Here is a 17,896-nt window from a genome sequence, read left to right on the forward strand (position 1 = left end):
CAGCGTTCTGAATAAAATGATATCCCCATAACCCTAACCCTAACCTGGCCCCGCTTCTCATTACACCCACCCAGTGCCAGGAGACCCGGGTGTGACACGTGCCCTTGGGTACAGAACTTAGCTCCACCCACCTTCAACAGAAAGCAGTATATTGTTGGTGACTTAAGTACCAAAACACACAGATTGTTTTTCACCCCTTCTGCCAATTCTTGATGCCAACCACAGCGCCAAAACTCCTAAACTTGGAGCTCCACAGTCTGGCATGGACGGTGGGTTGTGCTGCGACCACCAGTCATTCCACTCGCTTCTGGAGCTTCCGAAGCACGCACAGCATGGGAACACTGTGTCTCAGGGGCCGCAGTCCTCGGACAGGTGACACAGCACCAGTGGTCACAGCGCCGTGGACAATGACTTCATCTTCTGAGGCCCAGTTTCCTCTTCTGGAAAAATGAGGGAAGACTGGAGGGTAGAGCCCCACGTGCTCAAACAGCAACCTCTCTGATTCACTTGGACTTTTAGAAAATGTACAGCTCCACCCCAACTACACCTAGAATACAAAAGTCCAAGCCTCGATACTGAACCAAGCAGACTGAGGGTTCGGCCAGGACGGCTGGCACTGACACAGGATGCCAACTCGACCAGCTCTCGAGGAGATCATCACCACCAAAGTGAATAACACAAGTTAAATTGTCTTGTTTCAAAATCCAGATGCAGGATCAGTTTGGTCCTAAACTAATCAATTTGTGAAGTATTATAAGCTGTCTGTGCCAAGTGGGAATGACAAAGCCAGAAATGGGAACAAGCAGTGGTCCAGGGCACAACTACCTGAGGTCAGAGCATCTCTGTGGTCTTGAAGGCACAGTCCTGTTGATAAAACAGATTAGGTTATTCAGGTCCAGGAAAGAAAATGGTGACCATTACTCCCATGTCAAGCCACTGTTTGGCAGCATGAAAGCTTGAAGCAAAATGAATGACCCACCAAGATTTGAAGGCTGTGGGGAAGAAGAGAGGGAGAGCTGTCTTTTAGTGGGGACAGAGTTTCAGGTGGGGAAGATGAAAAAAGTTCTCAAGATGGACAGAGGTGATGGCTGCATAGTAGGAATGTACTTCATGCCGTGGAACTGTACACTTAAAAGTGGTTAAAATGGTAAATAGTATGCATATTTTACCACAATAAAAGTAGCTCAGAAAAAAAAAGATACAAAAGCAATACTAATAATAACCCCAAATGATGGTTTGGGAATTTTAGTTTGCTTTTGTAGTTGAAATGAGAGCCTGTAAGAATCAACCTACAGAGTGCAAACTTGGACATAGAAAGCTAAGATTAACTCTCGTTCTAGAGAAGGAGGCCTGAGACACGGAATTCATCTGAGCCGGTGCTCAACCTCTCTGCCTCAGCCTCACAACAACTAAACCAAGGTGTCGCACATCAGAAGCTCCAACCTTGCACCGAGCCCAGGCCGCACTTCCAGTTCTCCCAGTGACTGCCAACCCTTCGGTGTGAGCCGGAGTGCGTTTCCTAAGGCAGGACCATGACCTTCATCAGATTCCCAAAGGGGAACCCACCTCCCATTCTATTTAAGACCCCCTGACAGGAGTGGTTCATCTGGGGGCCATTGCATCTCCTGATATTACAAAGACAAAAGCCCTTACAGACACAGGTTCTGAGGTGGGACTTCCTCTGAGCCTTCACGCATCCCCCAAGAATGTGGCCCTGGGCTCCTCTGAGGAGCGCCCAGGAAGAGCAAGTGCAGGTCTCGCTCCACATCCCGGGATTTCACTCAAATTGAGGCTTTTCCCTACTGAAATAGAGGAGGGGTCCGTCCAAGCCATGCTTTGGTTCCGGTGTTTGGTCACACAGAGTGGGCCCTTGAGAGCTCTGGCTTGTGGACGGAAAGGAGAGAAGAGGGGTTAGGGATTTTTGTTGAGTGTCAGAGAATATCTGGAAGCTTGGTATTTCCTGGACCCCCACAACTGCTGGAGCCGAAGGGCTCATGAAGAATCTTTACATTTTAAATTACATTTTACTTTGGGGTGGTGCTTTTCCTCCATCTCATACATAGAAACGGAGAGACTTTCCCTGAAGATTTTGAGAATCCACTCTTTACCTTCTCAACAAAAGAACAACAAGCTCATTTTGCTTGACTTCAGAAAAAGACATCACCAGCCTGGCCTGAGAATAACACAGGGGAAATTGAAGACAGCAGTATAATTAAGTTCACGAAAGGCCAATTCTTATGACCATATTTCAAATACTCATAATGCCTTCTCATCCGTTCTTCCAAATGACTCCATATTATATTCAGAGTGAAAAAAATATAATGGATTCCTCTGAGATATTCAATTAGTTCCATAAAAAGAGAAAAATAATTTTTCAATAAAGAAATTCAGCCAAATGACTAAAGCTGACAGTGAGAAACCAACTTCAAAGTAATTACGCATCTCCTTTGAGTTCTTGCGCTAACAAAAGTTGATGGTCTGCCACCATTAGAAATGCCTATGCTTCTGATGATTAATTACAGCTGTGCTCCTATTTTACCAGACACTTACTTGAACGTTTACTCTGGAACTAGCTTTGGGTGTTGGTCTGTTTAAATTTCCACAAGCCCCACTAAAGAGTATCCATTCTTGAGACTCACAGGCATACAGAACAGACTTGTGGTTGCCAAGGAGGAGATGGGGTGGGGAAGGGATGCAGTGGGAGTTCGGGGTTAGCAGATGCAAGCTGTTATATATGAGATGGATCAACAACAAGGCCCAACAATGGCACAGGGATATACTCAACACATCTTGCGATAAACCATAGTGGAAAAGAATATGAAAAAGAATGTGTGTATATGTGTAACAGTCAATGTTAGTCCACATTAGTCACTCAGTCACGTCTGGCTCTGCAACCCCACGGACTGTATAACCCCAGGTTCCAGGCAAGAATACTGGAGTGGGTTGCCATTCCCTTCTCCGACCCAGGAATCAAACCTGGGTCTTCTGCACTGCAGGCAGATTCTTTACTACCTGAACCACCAGGGAAACCATATATATGTATAACTGAATCATTTTGCCATAAAGCAGAAATTAACACAACATTGCAAATCAACTATTCTTCACTAAAAATTAAAAAAAAAAGTTAAAGAGTATCTGTTCTCATGCTTTGTGAATCACTGATCAGCTTCCTTCAATCTTGCTTCTTCCCCACCAATGCAAATCACTCCCTAGAAAGTCACCAGTAACATTCTTCTTGGGAAACCCCATTGCTTCTCTTGACTCCTCATCTTTTTGGGCATCATAACACATTTAATTCTTGATCCTTGCCTCCGCCTCCAATTCATCTCCCCCATGTCTTCCAGAAACTATCACCTGGCTTTTTAAACTTTTAACCTGCTCTTTGGTGTTTCTTGAGGTGCCCACCCCTCCATAATTCTGCACTTTCAACTCAGGTAACCTAATTCACTAGAAAGGTTTCAAAAGCATCTACATTGAAAATTCCCATTGGCTAACTCAGCCCTGGCATGTCTCCCAAGCTCTGGGCACTTTCTTGCAGGTTCACTGAACTTGACAGGCTCTTAGCACAGTCAGAGCGGAGGCTGTTGTCTTTCTGCACCCCACTACCTTCCTCTTTACCTCTGGCAGCCTCACCTGAGGGCCTCAATAAGACGAGACATGTATTTGCCGTTCAAACTGCCCTTCATGATGCCATCTATTGCTGGGCTCCCTGCCTCCAGCGCCTGCATCTCCCTTCAATACCACTGTACGTTTCCACAAATAAGTCAGATCAGATTGTTCCACTGCTTTTCTGAAAAACTCATGTTGGCGTCCCACTGCCAACATGCAAATACTTGGCTACTTAGATTAAAGGTTTCATTATGGTAAGCAAGGATAAGTTCTAATTATCATTTCCATTCTTTGAGTGAATTTCAATGTGCTGGTGTGACATTTGTGTTTAAAGCTTAGCACTCTAAAAGTAAAGTCTGAAGAACATCAGTCAGAAGCCTTACATATGATAAAAGGTTTTTTTGTATTTTTTTTTAAGATTCCACATGTAAGCAATATCATATGATATCTGTCTTTCTTAGCATGGCTTACTTTACTTAGTATGATTATTTCTAAATGCAATCCCACTCCTAGGCATATACCTGGAGAAAACTGATTCGAAAAGATAGATGCAGCCCTGTGTTCACAGCAGCCCTATTCACAATAGCCAGGACATGGAAACAACCCAGATGCCCATGGACAGGTGAACGGATAAAGACAACGTGGTGTATATGCGGTGGAATGTTACTCAGCCATAAAAAGAATGAAATAATGCCACTTGCAGCAACAGGGTTAGACCTAGAGATCATAATACTACAAGGCTTTCTGAACCACTAAACTTTATACACAGATGGAAGCCATCCCTCTCGGTCCTGTTTGAAATCTAATGCCAGCGGTAAAGGTGTCTGGCACGTCGGGAAGAGGTACTGTGGACGATGACCCCTGCGTTGTTCGGGTTGTGTGCTAACATCTCCCCTTTCCCTGTAGGCAACCCGCCCGCCACTGGCACTGGGACCCTGCTGATAACTCTGGAAGACGTGAATGACAATGCACCCTTCATTTACCCCACGGTAGCAGAGGTCTGTGATGATGCCAAAAACCTCAGCGTAGTCATTTTGGGAGCAACAGATAAGGATCTTCACCCAAACACGGATCCTTTCAAATTTGAAATCCACAAACAAACTGTTCCTGATAAAGTCTGGAAGATCTCCAAGATCAACAGTAAGTCCTCTTAACATTCCCTTGTTATTCTTCAGCTTTGAAGCCTGGTTTCCCTGGCTTGGTTCCTGTTCCAACCTGTTCCTCCTTTCCTGTGCTCTCGTGGATTCTCATGTGGCTTGTTTCAAGTTATTCATACATTACAAACACCGACAATTTTCCTACCAGCACCTGTACACAATTTGTAAAAATATTGAATATCAGTTTCTTAGAAATGCAAACATGACAGCTTTCTGCCTTCTGTCTCATCTTTTCTCTGCTGTACCCTGTGAGCTAGGCACCCCATACTTCACCCTCTGCACCTACCCAGGTTTCAGCCTTCAAAAGCTGGGGATCTTGGCTCAGGTGCCTCTCCTCACTCAGATCGCTGTGTTTACCTTAAATTTCACCAGCACTGCAGAGATTTCTGGGCTATGCTTGCCTTCCTAAGAGAAGCACCGGTGCAGGAATCTTCAGAAAGCCTTACCTCTAATCCCCCACCTTCCGTTTTATGCTGCAGATCTCAGAAATGTAAAGACTTTGTCTTTAAAATGACCTTGGCTTTGACTTTCGACTTTGATATCTTCTCCTGTTCCTCATTCATGAAACTTGCAAGCAATGCCCTGTTCCACCAATCCTTGCACGTGGACAGGTAGAATTTAAAACTTGTCCCAACATTTATCATCTGCCATGTTAAGACTGAAATATCAAATATATTGAGTTGTGAATCCCCCACTGCCCTCCCCTCCCCGTGGCAAGTGGGAACTCACTCCTGCAATCACCTAGCCTCGCAATAAAACCCAGACCAGAACTCACATGTTACATACACTTTGCCATCAATAGTGAATTAATCTTATGATTGACCCGGTCAGGGCTGGGTTCCCTCTTCTTACTTCAGAGGTAGAGTTTTTGAGAGGTATGGGGAATTATACATTCCATTAAGTTTTGAAAATGTATTATACAACTGTGCATAAAATTTTCTATTAAAAAAACCTCATCTGTATTGTTATGGCCTTATCTCATATCTCATTTTATTAGCGCCTTTCTCTTGTTATTGATTCTATTTGCCTGTTTGTCCATTTTATTGCTTTTTAAAGAATGAATTCTGTTACACTGATTATTTTTAATTAAAACAGCCCTTCTCTTGTTTGAGGGGCTAGTGTTTTATTTGCTAGTTTTTGTGGCTGTCGCTGATTTGAATAATCATCCCCAGCTTCAGTTTCCAGCTGGAACATTCTCATCAAAGACTTTGTCCTCTACCTGCAGATCAGAGAACCTTCCTTGTGCCAACCTGCCATTTCACCAGCGTCATCATCCACATCGGTGATTTCTGCTGCTGTCACCTTCTGGTTAGGATAATCCTTCATCTGTTTGTTTAATTAATGTATTTATTTTAGTTGGAGGTTTCTGCCATACAACAACATGAATCAGCCACGGGTGTACATGTGTCCCCCATCCTGAACCCCCTTCCCACCCCCCTCCCCCTCCCATCCCCCTGGGTTGTCCCAGAGCACCGGCTTTGAGTGCCCTGCTTCATGCATCAAACTTGGACTGGTCATCTGTTTCACATATGGTAATATACATGTTTCAGTGCTTTTCTCTCAAATCATCCCACCCTCACCTTCTCCCACAGAGTCCAAAAGTCTGTTCTTTACATCTGTGTCTCCTTTGCTGTCTTGCATATAGGGTCATCGTTACTGTCTTTCTAAATTCCATATATATGTGTTAATATGCTGTATTGGTATTTCTCTTTCTGACTTACTTCACTCTGTATAGTAGGCTCCAGTTTTACCCACCTCATTAGAACTGACTCACATATGTTCTTTTTATACTTGAGTAAGATTTCATCGTGTATATGTACCACGACTTCCTTATCCATCTGTCTGCCGATGGACATCTAGGTTGCTTCCGTGTCCTAGCTAGCTATTGTAAACAGTGCTGCAATGAACATTGGGGTATATGTGTCTCTTTCAATTCTGGTTTCCTTGGTGTGTATGCCCAGCAGTGGGATTGCTGGGACGTATAGCAGTTCTATTGCCAGTTTTTTTGTTTTCAGGTCGTCACACTTTTCTTTTCCCTCCTGCTGCTGCTGCTGCTGCTAAGTCACTTCAGTCGTGTCCAACTCTGTGCGACCCCATAGACGGCAGCCCACCAGGTTGCCCCATCCCTGGGATTCTCCAGGCAACAACACTGGAGTGGGTTGCCATTTCCCTCCTGGTTTTATTTAATAGTTAAAATGCCTTCTAGATTCTTTTTCTTGCTCCTCCAAGTTTTTTTTTTTTTTTTTTTTTTTAATATTTATCCTTGTTTATGCCCAGAAAGAGCCAGTTTAAAAAAATAGCTGGGACTTTCCTGGTGGTCCAGTGGTTAAGAATCTGCCTTCTAATACAGGGGCATGGGTTCGATCCCTGGTCGGGGAACCAAGATCTCACAAGCCATGCAGCACGGCAAAAAAAAAAAAAAAAAAAATCCATAGTCATTTGAATGACTGAAGAGAAAATAGCCCAAGGCCAAAACAGTGCCAGGTGAGATGGCCAGTTCTGAGTGCTGACCAGTGGCCTGGGTAATGGTGGATGTTCCCACTAAGCATGGGCTTAAAGATCCAGTCCCCAGGTTGTGTATCAGTGCTATGAATTCCCACAGACCTGGGGCCTGATAAAGACGGGTCTGAGGCCTGATAAAGACTAAGCTATAGGGACTTCCCTGGTGGTCTGCTGATTAAGAATCCAAGCTTCCACTGTAGGGGGTGCAGGTTTGATCCTGGTTGGGAAACTAGGAACCCACATGCTGCACAGCATGACCAAAAAAATAAATAGATAAAGATAATTTTTTTAAAAAAGACTAGAGTGTAGAAACCATCTCCATGGAAACAGATGGGGGGCCTGCCCACCTTAAAAGTGACTAAATTTTTGTTATTGTTGTTCCAAAAGTGTATCTTGATTATTTGAATCTGTGTTCTTATATAAAAATGCTCTGAGCTAACAATTTATTTTTTCCAGCTTTATTGCATATTTTTATATACAAATAAAAATTGTATATATTTAAGATGTACACTGTGACAATTCATGAATGGGTTTTTAGATCATTTCTTCTAGATGTTGAATGTGATCTTTGTGAAGATGTATTATATTTTAAGTCTAATACATTTGTAGGGAGGAGTTCTCAGTACTCAATCATCTCCACCAAATTGGGTCCTCCTGAAATTGATTATAATAGCTCTGAAACACAGAACTCCTCCATGATGGAAGTGTTTTATCTGGTATTCTCTGATATGGTGGGCTTCCCAGGTGGCTCAGTGGTAAAGAACCCTTCTGCCAGTGCAAGAGATGCAGGTTCAATCCCTGTGTCAGGAAGATCCCCTGGAAGAGGAAATGGCAACCCACTCTAGTATCCTTGCCTGGAAAAATTCCATGGACAGAGGAGCCTCGTGGGCTGCAGTCCATGGGGTCGGACAAGACTGGGCACAAACGCCAACAAACACAATCTGGTATGGTAGCCACCAGCCATGCGTGCTTGCTAGGCACTTGAAATGTGATTTCTCCAAATGAAAAGCTGAATTTCTATGTTTATTTGGTGTTAATAGATTTATATTTGAGTACTCTTGTAGTTACATCAATGCACTGCCTACTTTGTGAGTTCAGCTGCTGAAATTCCACTCTTGTTTGCAGAGGTCCAGCCCTCTCTTATGATGGCCCCCTTCTGTATTTACAGATACACACGCCCTGGTGAGCCTCCTTCAAAATCTGAACAAAGCAAACTACCACCTGCCCATCATGGTGACAGACTCGGGGAAGCCGCCCATGACGAACATCACAGACCTCAGGGTACAAGTGTGCTCCTGCAAGAATTCCAAAGTGGACTGCAACGCAGCGGGGGCCCCGCACTTCAGCGCGGCCACAGCCCTGCTCCTGTCCCTCTTCAGCTTAGCCCGTAAGTTCACCAAACTCTACTGTGCGCGCAGTAGGAAAACGCAACTGCCCCAAACCCACTGTTTTTCCACATATCTTCTTTCCCAAAATATGCATCCCAGAGGAAACATTCATTTTTAGCTTACATCTGTGTGATGGAATGTTACCTGTAAAGGTGCTCCCACTAATGTCCAAAGGCCCCTTCACATCCCCCTGCCAATCTGAGGAACCATGCAAAGGCACCCAATGCTGTCAACAGAGCAGGTGGAGAGGAGGTTCCTGCAGATGACCCTGAACTTGAGCTCAGACAGATGTGCCCAGATTGGTTAACTGGTCTACCAGGGCCCTATTTTTCTCTGCATGGTGCAGTGTAATCTTTAGCTAGATTTAAGGAGATTCTACACCCTTTAAAGAAGAGTCATGAGAATGCATGGAGGGACGTAGAGGCTGTAGGAAAAGAGGTGATTGCATATTTACACAGTTTTCTCACTGACCAGTTGTCATGACTGTGACATAATGAAGGATTATTTTAAATAAATGAACTGTTATGCCGAGTAACAGAGGTATGAGCATCAAATAAATAGATACGGGTATCAAATATTTCCTATTTGGGTCTTACTAGTCCAGTTTTGGAGAAAGCGATGGCACCCCACTCCAGTACTCTTGCCTGGAAAATCTCATGGACGGAGGAGCCTGGTAGGCTGCAGTCCATGGGGTCGCTAAGAGTCAGGCATGACTGAGCAACTTCACTTTCACTCTTCACTTTCATGCATTGGAGAAGAAAATGGCAACTCACTCCAGTGTTCTTGCCTGGAGAATCCTAGGGACGGGGGAGCCTGGTGGGCTGCCATCTATGGGGTCGCACAGAGTCGGACATGACTGAAGCGACTTAGCAGCAGCAGTCCAGTTTTAACCTTAGCAATTATTAACATATAGCTAATGCCATTCAAAAGACTTTGGGGCCTCAGTATTTACCTTCTGAGAAGGTGAATGGTGTTATGAATTAGGAGGCTAAGAAAGTGATGATTAGAAAATAAAGACAGAAATTATTGTATCCTGGTGACAGTGTTGAGTGGAGTCAACAGGAAATCTCATTCCAACTTCAGACACGTAGAGCTCCCTGCTGAGCCACTGACCTTGGAGTGGAATTAGAGAGGGAAATTTACAGTGCAAAGTGTCTCCCTGGATGGATGAATAGATGGATGGGGGGAAGTGAGGGATGGAGGGGGAGAGAAAGGAAAGAAGAAGGGGAAACAGAGAAAGAGAGAGAGGGAGGGAATATATATTCCTGTCTCCCTTGTTCTTTCTTCCTCCCTCCTTTCCTTCTTTCCTTCCTTTTATATAAACCATGAGTATTACAGATGAAGCTGAAATCCCCTGTCCCTCTCCCCGGTTTCATTTCCTGTTCTCTCTCCCCAGAGACAACAGCTGTCATGCCCCAGCGTGCGTGGACATTGCTTTATACTGTCACTACACACCACACGCACACACACCCCATATAGTTCTACTTTGTGCAGTTCGTCAGACTTGGTCTGATTCATATTGTGTTGAGCCTGATATGCTGGAACGCTCTGATCTCCCTCTTTTCATTACATTTCCAAGCTCCATCTATGTTGCTGTAGTTCAGGGGTTGGCAAGCTTTCTCCATCAAGGGCCAGGTGGCAAATATTTTGGGCTCTGGGGGTCTCATCAGGGCTCTGTTTCATATTCCTTTTTATAGCTGTTTTGGTTCCGTCTTCCATGTTTTAGCACCCTTTAAAAGTATGAAAACCATTCTTAGCTCGAGAGCCAGGCAAACACACTGCTCTGGTTCATTCACTCTAACAGCTAGAGAGCATCCCTTCCCATCCTAGGAATATGGTGCAGTGTACTCCTCTATCAACAGACACATGGGGATTATTTAGTGTCCTGCTCTGACCAACTCTACTGCAGTAAACCTCTGGAATCTGTTTTCCACCAGCTTCTCAAGTGAGCACTAGACAGACACGGAGCAGGATTCACATATAGCAGAGTCAGGATAGACCAGGGGGCAGTACTTCCTGGGTGATTGTACAGAAATAAAAATGCTGTGTGTGTGCATGTGTGTGTGTACACAGATGGAAAAGATGATTGAGTAGCCACTCACACATCACCCACAACTGGTGGTGTTGTTTAGTTGCTAAGTCACGTCCAACTCTTTTGCAACCCCGTGGACTATAGCCTGCAACGTTCCTCTGTCCATGGAGTTTCCCAGGCAAGAAATAATACTGGAGGGGGTTGCCATTTCCTTCTCCAGGGGAATCTTCCCAATCCAGAGATCGAATTCACATCTCCCACATTGGCAGGCAGGTTCTTTACCACTGAGCCACCTGGGAAGCCCATAAACATGACACCAAAGCCTGACTCTCCGTGAACCAAGGCTCTTCAAGACTCTACTCACTTACCAGCCCATGTAGGTGGCCAGTGAGTGTTTTAATGGAGGCTTCCTGCTCCAACTGTTGAAGTACAGATAGATCCCCAGCCCATCCAACCCAGGGAACCAACATCCCAGGTGACCGGAGCCTCCAGCACACATACCCAGTGTTTTTGTATGTTTACACAATATTTTTTACAATAATACACATGCCTGCTACTCCAAATCATTATGTTAAATACTAGTAAGATGTAATCTGTTGAGATTAAAAGGAATATAATAGCCATGGCAGCATTTGCTTCCTCCGACAAAGGATTTTCTTGTTCCTCCTACTTTGGAGCACCCTGACCTACAGGTGTCAATAATGAGCAGTTTCCCCAGGATGGCTCACTTCTCATCTCTCCCATCTGAACTCTTGGATCACAGTTAATCCGAGATAGAATTGTCTGATGACTGCCAAAGAACTCGTGATCATTTTATACTCAAAATAGTACCATTGAGAAAAGACAGGTGCATGCATTCTGTATTTGAAATATCAGATGCACTTTCTGTTCTCACCTAAATGGAGAGCCACATGGTTACCCCACTGCAGGTCAGGGCACCTGAGGACAGGCCATAATTATCCTCAGAAAGAAACCCTGAATCTCCCTATGCAGCTGGAAATGACCCTCCCATGTTTTGCACCACAAGACATGACACAGTCCCCAGTTAAGATAAATAGTTAAGAACAGTCATCATCACCGACCTATCTGACTGCAAAACAAACCTCACCCTGTCCCTATATCAAAGGCATAAGATTATTTAATAATGTTCGTCTGAACGTTAGAGATGCCTGCCAAATAAAATGATTCCTGTTTTATTATAGACCTAGCCCAAGATGTTCTTCCTAACAGAGAAAGAATGAAACTAATAATGTAGGCATGTGAGAAACTGGCAGGAATAAGACGCCTTGACCGTCCTATGGCTCAGACTCTCTCCTAGGAGCAGGGTCAGCATGGCTGACCCATGACAATGGCAAGAGGGCATACGGAAATGGGTCCAAAATATTAAGCAAAGTGGGGGCATGAGTCCTAACAACACTATAACCATCAGTAGATTATAAAGTGGAAGGACAAGAGAACTTCCCCACCAGCCACAGTTCTTGAATGAATGTGGAGATTTGGTAGAATCTGTTCAATGTTTCTTTAAAGCAGGGAGTGGCAAACTACAGCCCAAGGGCCAAGAAAGGCCCACTTCCTGATTTTAAGATTTGTTTAGAATCCGATGCTCCCTGGCGGATCAGCAGTAAAGAATCTGCCCGCCAATGCAGGAGACGCAAGGGATGTGGGTTTGATCCCTGGATTGGGAAGATCCCCTGAAGGAGGAAATGGCAACCCACTCTAGTATTCTTGCCAGGAAAATCAGATGTTCCATGGACAGAGGAGCCTGGCAGGCTACAGTTCATGGGGTCGCAAAGAGTCGGACACAACTGAGCGAGTGAGCACAGACACACAGAATACAGAAGGTCCGTCCATTTACAGACTTAACCTATGACTGCTTTCTGCTACTACCACAAAAAGAGCTGAGTGGTTGTCCCCGAGACTCTATGGCCCAAAAAGTTGAAAATATTTACTCCCGGGCTCTTGGCAGGAAAAGCATGTCAATTTGGTCTTTAAAGCCTTTGTTCATAAAACTGCAGGGCTCGCGTCATTCAACATGGGAAGAGAAAATGGGTTTTGCTCCTCTTCCCCAATAATATTCTGATTCAAGTAGACTCGCATGAACCAAACACCCCTGTTCTGTGGCTTTTCTCTTTGTTTCATTCATTGCCCTGGTGGTTTTATTTCACTCTGTAGACGAGACACTGATGTTCAGAAAGGTCCCAAGGTGGGTTAGCATGGAGGCCGGTGTTCATTATTAGACTGCCTCCCTTGTGGAAAAAGATAATAAAAACATTTCAGTTTATTATGATACCATAGGTGGCTTTATTGCATTTGAGAGTTGAACTGAGAGAGACGCAGTTCCTTCTTTGACATCCCAAAGTAAAAGAAATAAAACTAATGACATTGAAAGCAATAAAAAATGTAAATGAAATGATTTTTACTGCCAGTTTGTTGTTTAAATCACATGTTGATGACATCGAGGGGATGCATAATTCTCCCCCTAGGACCCTCCAAAGAAAGCAAGCTGGCACATCCATGAGGGTCTTTGTGCTATGACAAGGCAACTTCAAGGAATATTGTGCTGAAAACTTTTCAAACACTGTTTTAAAATTAATTCACAAGAGCAAGAATATAAAAGAACAGACCAGGTGAACCATTTGAATAAGTACCAAAATTAAATGTCTCTATGCTGGAAAGGACGGGGGATTGAATTGTAACCTTGATGATCACAATGAAGAAGTTTAAAGAGGTGACCAAATGAGCAAAAAAAATGGTCACCGGAAATACTTTTCATTCTGATGCTTTTTATTAAGGTATTATTTGCATTCCATAAAATTCACCTATTTTAAGGGTGCACTTTGATGAATTTTGGTAAAGTGTAGCCACTCCACAATCAAGATGCCATTCCTTGTACCCCTTTCCTGTTGGTCCCCTCCCCAGAGTCCAGACTCTCATTGATCTGCCTTCTCTGATTAGATTCTTGCCTTCTCTAGAATTTTCCATAAACAGAACTGCACAGTCCATGTCATTGAGTGTATCAATATTTTGCTCCTCTTCATTGTGAAATATATTATGGGCAAGGCAGAGCTTGGAGGAGTACCAAGCCGGAGTAGAGCAGGCCATCTTCGGCCTGCAGACGGAGCTGGTCCCTCCAAGTTTATGGACAACGACAGTCAACCTCTGACGTCCCAGGGCTTTCTATGTGCCACACACATGCACAGCTAAGAACATTACATCATTGTGAACTTTTTCGTGCAATCAACTCAGCAGTCACATTGGATATGCTGTGGTCTGACTTGACTTAAACAGGGCTTGAGGGCTTTCATATGGAGTGGATCTTATTAAGCCAAAATTTTTTCCTGTTTTTCTCAATGACAAAAATGATTATTTTAAGTTATTGGTCTCACACAGGAAAATATTTTTAAATGAAATTAGTGATGCCATTTAATATGTTCTTTTCCAGTCTTCAAATGCAAGTGAATGTGAAGGATATAGTTTACTGCAGCCCAGGTCACCAAAGAGTTTAAGGCAATGGTAGCAAGGGCAATGAAAAATTCACCTGAAAAAAAAAGGAAATTAAATGAGTTCAGAAGAGTCCTAACCCCAGAGGAATTCACCTGTCAAGCAGTATAAAGATCCCTAGGTATAGAAAATAACAATAAAACTTGCATCTGAATCAGCATGTTCATTTCCATGGTCCTTTCTGTTAAAACAGCTTTCTCCCTTAACCTTCTCAATATCATTTTATTTACACTCGAGTCACATTACAAAGATTTTTCTATCTAGAATTTAGAGCAGATACATGACTACTTTAAACTCTGAAATCAATGGGGTGCAGCACAGGTTGGTGACATTTATGTGCTGACCCACCCCCTTAACAGATTTAGAATGAAAAGCCCTAAGCTTTTACAGAACAACCCATTATATTCCAACAATCAATTCATTCCAGAATAGACTATACTTGCATTGTGGGTTTATCTTTTATACATTTTTGTTTCTTTGTAACACGAGTTTTTAGTGATACCTTCTCCCTGTACAAATCCAAGATACAATAATAATTAAGCAAAGGTGGCAGACAGCCAAGCTGCTTCCGTTCACCCTATCATCAGGCAAGGTGGAAGTCCCTCAGCTGGCCTAAAGCCTAGAGAGCAAGCAATGCAAACCCTGAGGCAGGTCACAGAGAGGCAGGGAGGGGCCGTGTCCAAAAAGGCAGCCTGGGGAAGCTTGAAGGGGAGGAGGGGGCTCCGAAAGAAACTCTGCCAGCGCCTGGACTGTAGCCCCCTAAGAATTCTGACCTCCAGAGTGTAGGAGAGTGAGTGCGTGTGGTCTGTGAGCCGCTGAATTTGTGGTCATTTGTGACAGCAACCCTCAGGAACTCATACACCATCTCTGCAGAACCACCAGTTACTCTCTTGCTTTTCTCAGGGACCAAAAAATATATATATATGTATATGTATCTGGGATGATGGTCCATTTCTAAGCTGCCAAGCAGGCTTGTTTATAAAATATCCCAGCCCTGGGCCAACTGCAAAAGACAGGGCTCAGTGGGGCAGCGGGAGGGGCCACGGTTGATCTGAGGTGTGAGACATGTGGTATTCACATTTTCAGAGAAGTCCAGCTTTTTGAGTCATAAACCGGCAGAACTATTCCTTCTCTCTTCAAATGTTATACTTAAGGAAAAAAAAAAAAACTTCCCCAAAGTAGTACAATATTTATAAATGCATTTATTATAGCTTGCCAGTCATGTATCTAGTATTTAGCTAAAATGTTTTTGAATTGAGTTGTTATATTCCTTGACTTGACTCTGAGTCTTTTCCATTCAGGTCTGTGAGAACTCCTGACATCTGAAGCTTGATTCCCAAGTTTCCATAGCAACAGGAAAAAGAGAAAAAAAAAATCCAAATCTGAAGATTGCAGTTTACAGCTCTCGAACTTCACAACCAGGCCTCAATTGTTTCAGATTTTCGTTTTCTTTGCAATTTTCACTTAGTCTGTACTTCACCATTTTGACAGCATCTTCCTTTTCCCCTTTAATTAATGGAATCCTCTGAATTTTCCCTTGAGTGTTTTAAACATCATGGCATAGAACTTGACCTTCTGGGAGGAGGAACAATGAATACTTTTCCTGATGTTTGCCATGTTGCTAGTCAGCACTCCACACATCCGGTTTGGTCTGTGGGTTAGTATTTGTATATGTATGCGTATCTGTATGTGTATATACCCAGTATTTATAGAGACAGACTACAGAAGCTTGGTCCTCATATATTGTCACCCTTCCCAGAGAGGTTAAGCACAGAAGGGGTAGAAGCTAAAACAGCCGACCCCTGCAGGGCCTCAGCGTCCAGTTCAGCACTAGGGCAGAGCACAGAGCTGGTGCTTCTCCTCGACCCACCGTCCAGGTAGGTCCGCAGAGGGGGACAGTTTTCACTGCATCCTAAGTGAGGATGATCCTGAGTGATGGTGGTGAGGAGCAGAGCTGGACATTTCACCATCAAATGCACGGGCGTCTATCTCTCTGCATTTGTAAGTGTCCAGAAACCACAGTCCCAGTGGGCTTTCTGGGGACCTGGCCCAAGATAGAGAACCTTGCCCTCCTTGGCATACGTACAACAGCCAGCGTCATCATGGAGGTCACACATGCGTCCGAAGAGGCCATCAGGTACCATGTGTATACATATATCGGCCCACATGTACAGACATACATTTACGCGCACACACACCGTTCATTTCCTATATACATGCATTCAATAGAGTAAATACAGGTAGTTTTAAAAGTACCCTTTTGTGTGAATTGACGGCCGTCGTTTGCAAACCTGAAAATAAAAGATGTTCATTATGTATGAGAAGTAACTGATTTTTATTCTGTGAGCATGCGAACATAAGACGGAGGTTAGTGCTTGTACCAAGGTTATCTTCTTGTCCATACGCTGTAACTGAACCATCAGAGCTCACACCAAATTTTTCTAGCAGATAAACTAGTGACAGCCTGTGGCTTTTTCTTAGTGCTCGACACGAGCTAGGGTCAGGTAAGTGTCTTAGCATATTTTAATGCCGTTGCTTACTAAAGGTTTTAACCACACTCGCACCACATGTGGGTGCGCACACGCTTTCTTATGCAATCTCTGTTTGCACCTGTGCTTTTGAGTTTGCCTTCATAGGAACTAGAAGTCATATGTTGTCTTTATTGTAGTGAAATTATGCAGATAGAGTTCCATATATTGTATTTGTTTCTATAGTAAATCTTTTTGAAGCATATAGAATGCAGAGATTTTTTTTTTTTTCATTAAAATAAATGGGTGTTGGTGGTTAAAACTGCCGGACGGTAGCTCTTCTCTGATTTCTATGTTGGTGTCTAATGTCGCAGACGCTGGGTCTTGCCCAGTGCGAGTTCACACTTCTGGCTGGCCGTTTGGGTCCCCCGACATCAAATGGGTGAGTGGGAAAGTCAGCAGCCCCGCTGAGGGTACGGAGAAGCCTCAGAGGCAGGGGCTCTAAGCCTGCAGTCACACTTCACCAGGTTTCCTCTTCTGGCTTCACAGGACGCAGCCTCGTGTCTCCCCGGTGGACCTCGCTCCCCTCTTCCTGCAAGGCAGAGGGGAGGGCTCACCGCGGAGCACATCCAGCAGCATCCTCAGAGGCCAGGCGGTCAGCAGCCTGGCTCACAGGCTCGCTAACTAGGCATCAGGAAGCTCACCTCATCCTGAGCCCTCCCTGGGGAGGAAGACAGACTTCGAGTGACCGTCCACTCAAGTGTAAGACTTGCCCTTGCCTCTCAAGCCCACAGGCTCTCCAGCACTTTACAAATGACGCGGTAGCTCAACTTAGCATAGAACACTGAGAAATCAGAGTAAAGGGCATACTTCGTGAACAAGCAGGATATGCCTTAATTTTCTCGTATTTAAGTTTATTCCCTGTCCCCAGGATCCTCATCAAGACAGAGATATTTCTGTCATGTTGCTCTTTTGAATCCCTTCAAAAACAACAACAAAACAGACCAATTCTTAGGAGCCAAAACGGTACCATTTCCTGAATCATAGGGTGTATTTATATTGCTAGAATACAGTTGCACTGCAGAATCAAAATGTTATTTCATAATTACCAATGTATTTTATTTCAGTCTAAGTTACTGGAAAAAAAAAAAGTCAAGTGAGAGCCAGAAATTTCTTTCCCATTAAGCACAAAACTGTGGGGATTTTATTCTCACTGAATGAAGTCACACCTTCTCCATT

At 43.9% G+C, this 17,896-nt stretch overlaps 1 protein-coding gene across 4 annotated transcripts in view; it reads left to right on the top strand.

The window, feature by feature from the left end:
* CDH13 (cadherin 13) overlaps positions 1-17,098 on the top strand; it is a 1,017,465-nt gene extending 1,000,367 nt beyond the window's left edge. Inside the window, exons 12-14 of one of the 4 annotated variants that reach the window (XM_055551337.1) lie at positions 4,516-4,749; positions 8,437-8,655; positions 15,491-17,089. In XM_055551337.1, the coding sequence (XP_055407312.1) occupies positions 4,516-4,749; positions 8,437-8,655; positions 15,491-15,498 (461 nt within the window). In that variant the 3' untranslated portion in view covers positions 15,499-17,089. Of the gene's footprint in view, positions 1-4,515; positions 4,750-8,436; positions 8,656-15,490 lie in introns of all 4 variants that reach the window. The other 3 variants (XM_055551339.1, XM_055551336.1, XM_055551338.1) reach the window with 3 other exon arrangements.
* Positions 17,099-17,896: the final 798 nt, after the last annotated feature.

Source organism: Bubalus kerabau, chromosome 17, assembly GCF_029407905.1.
Source record: "Bubalus kerabau isolate K-KA32 ecotype Philippines breed swamp buffalo chromosome 17, PCC_UOA_SB_1v2, whole genome shotgun sequence".
Taxonomy (NCBI): domain Eukaryota; kingdom Metazoa; phylum Chordata; class Mammalia; order Artiodactyla; family Bovidae; genus Bubalus; species Bubalus kerabau.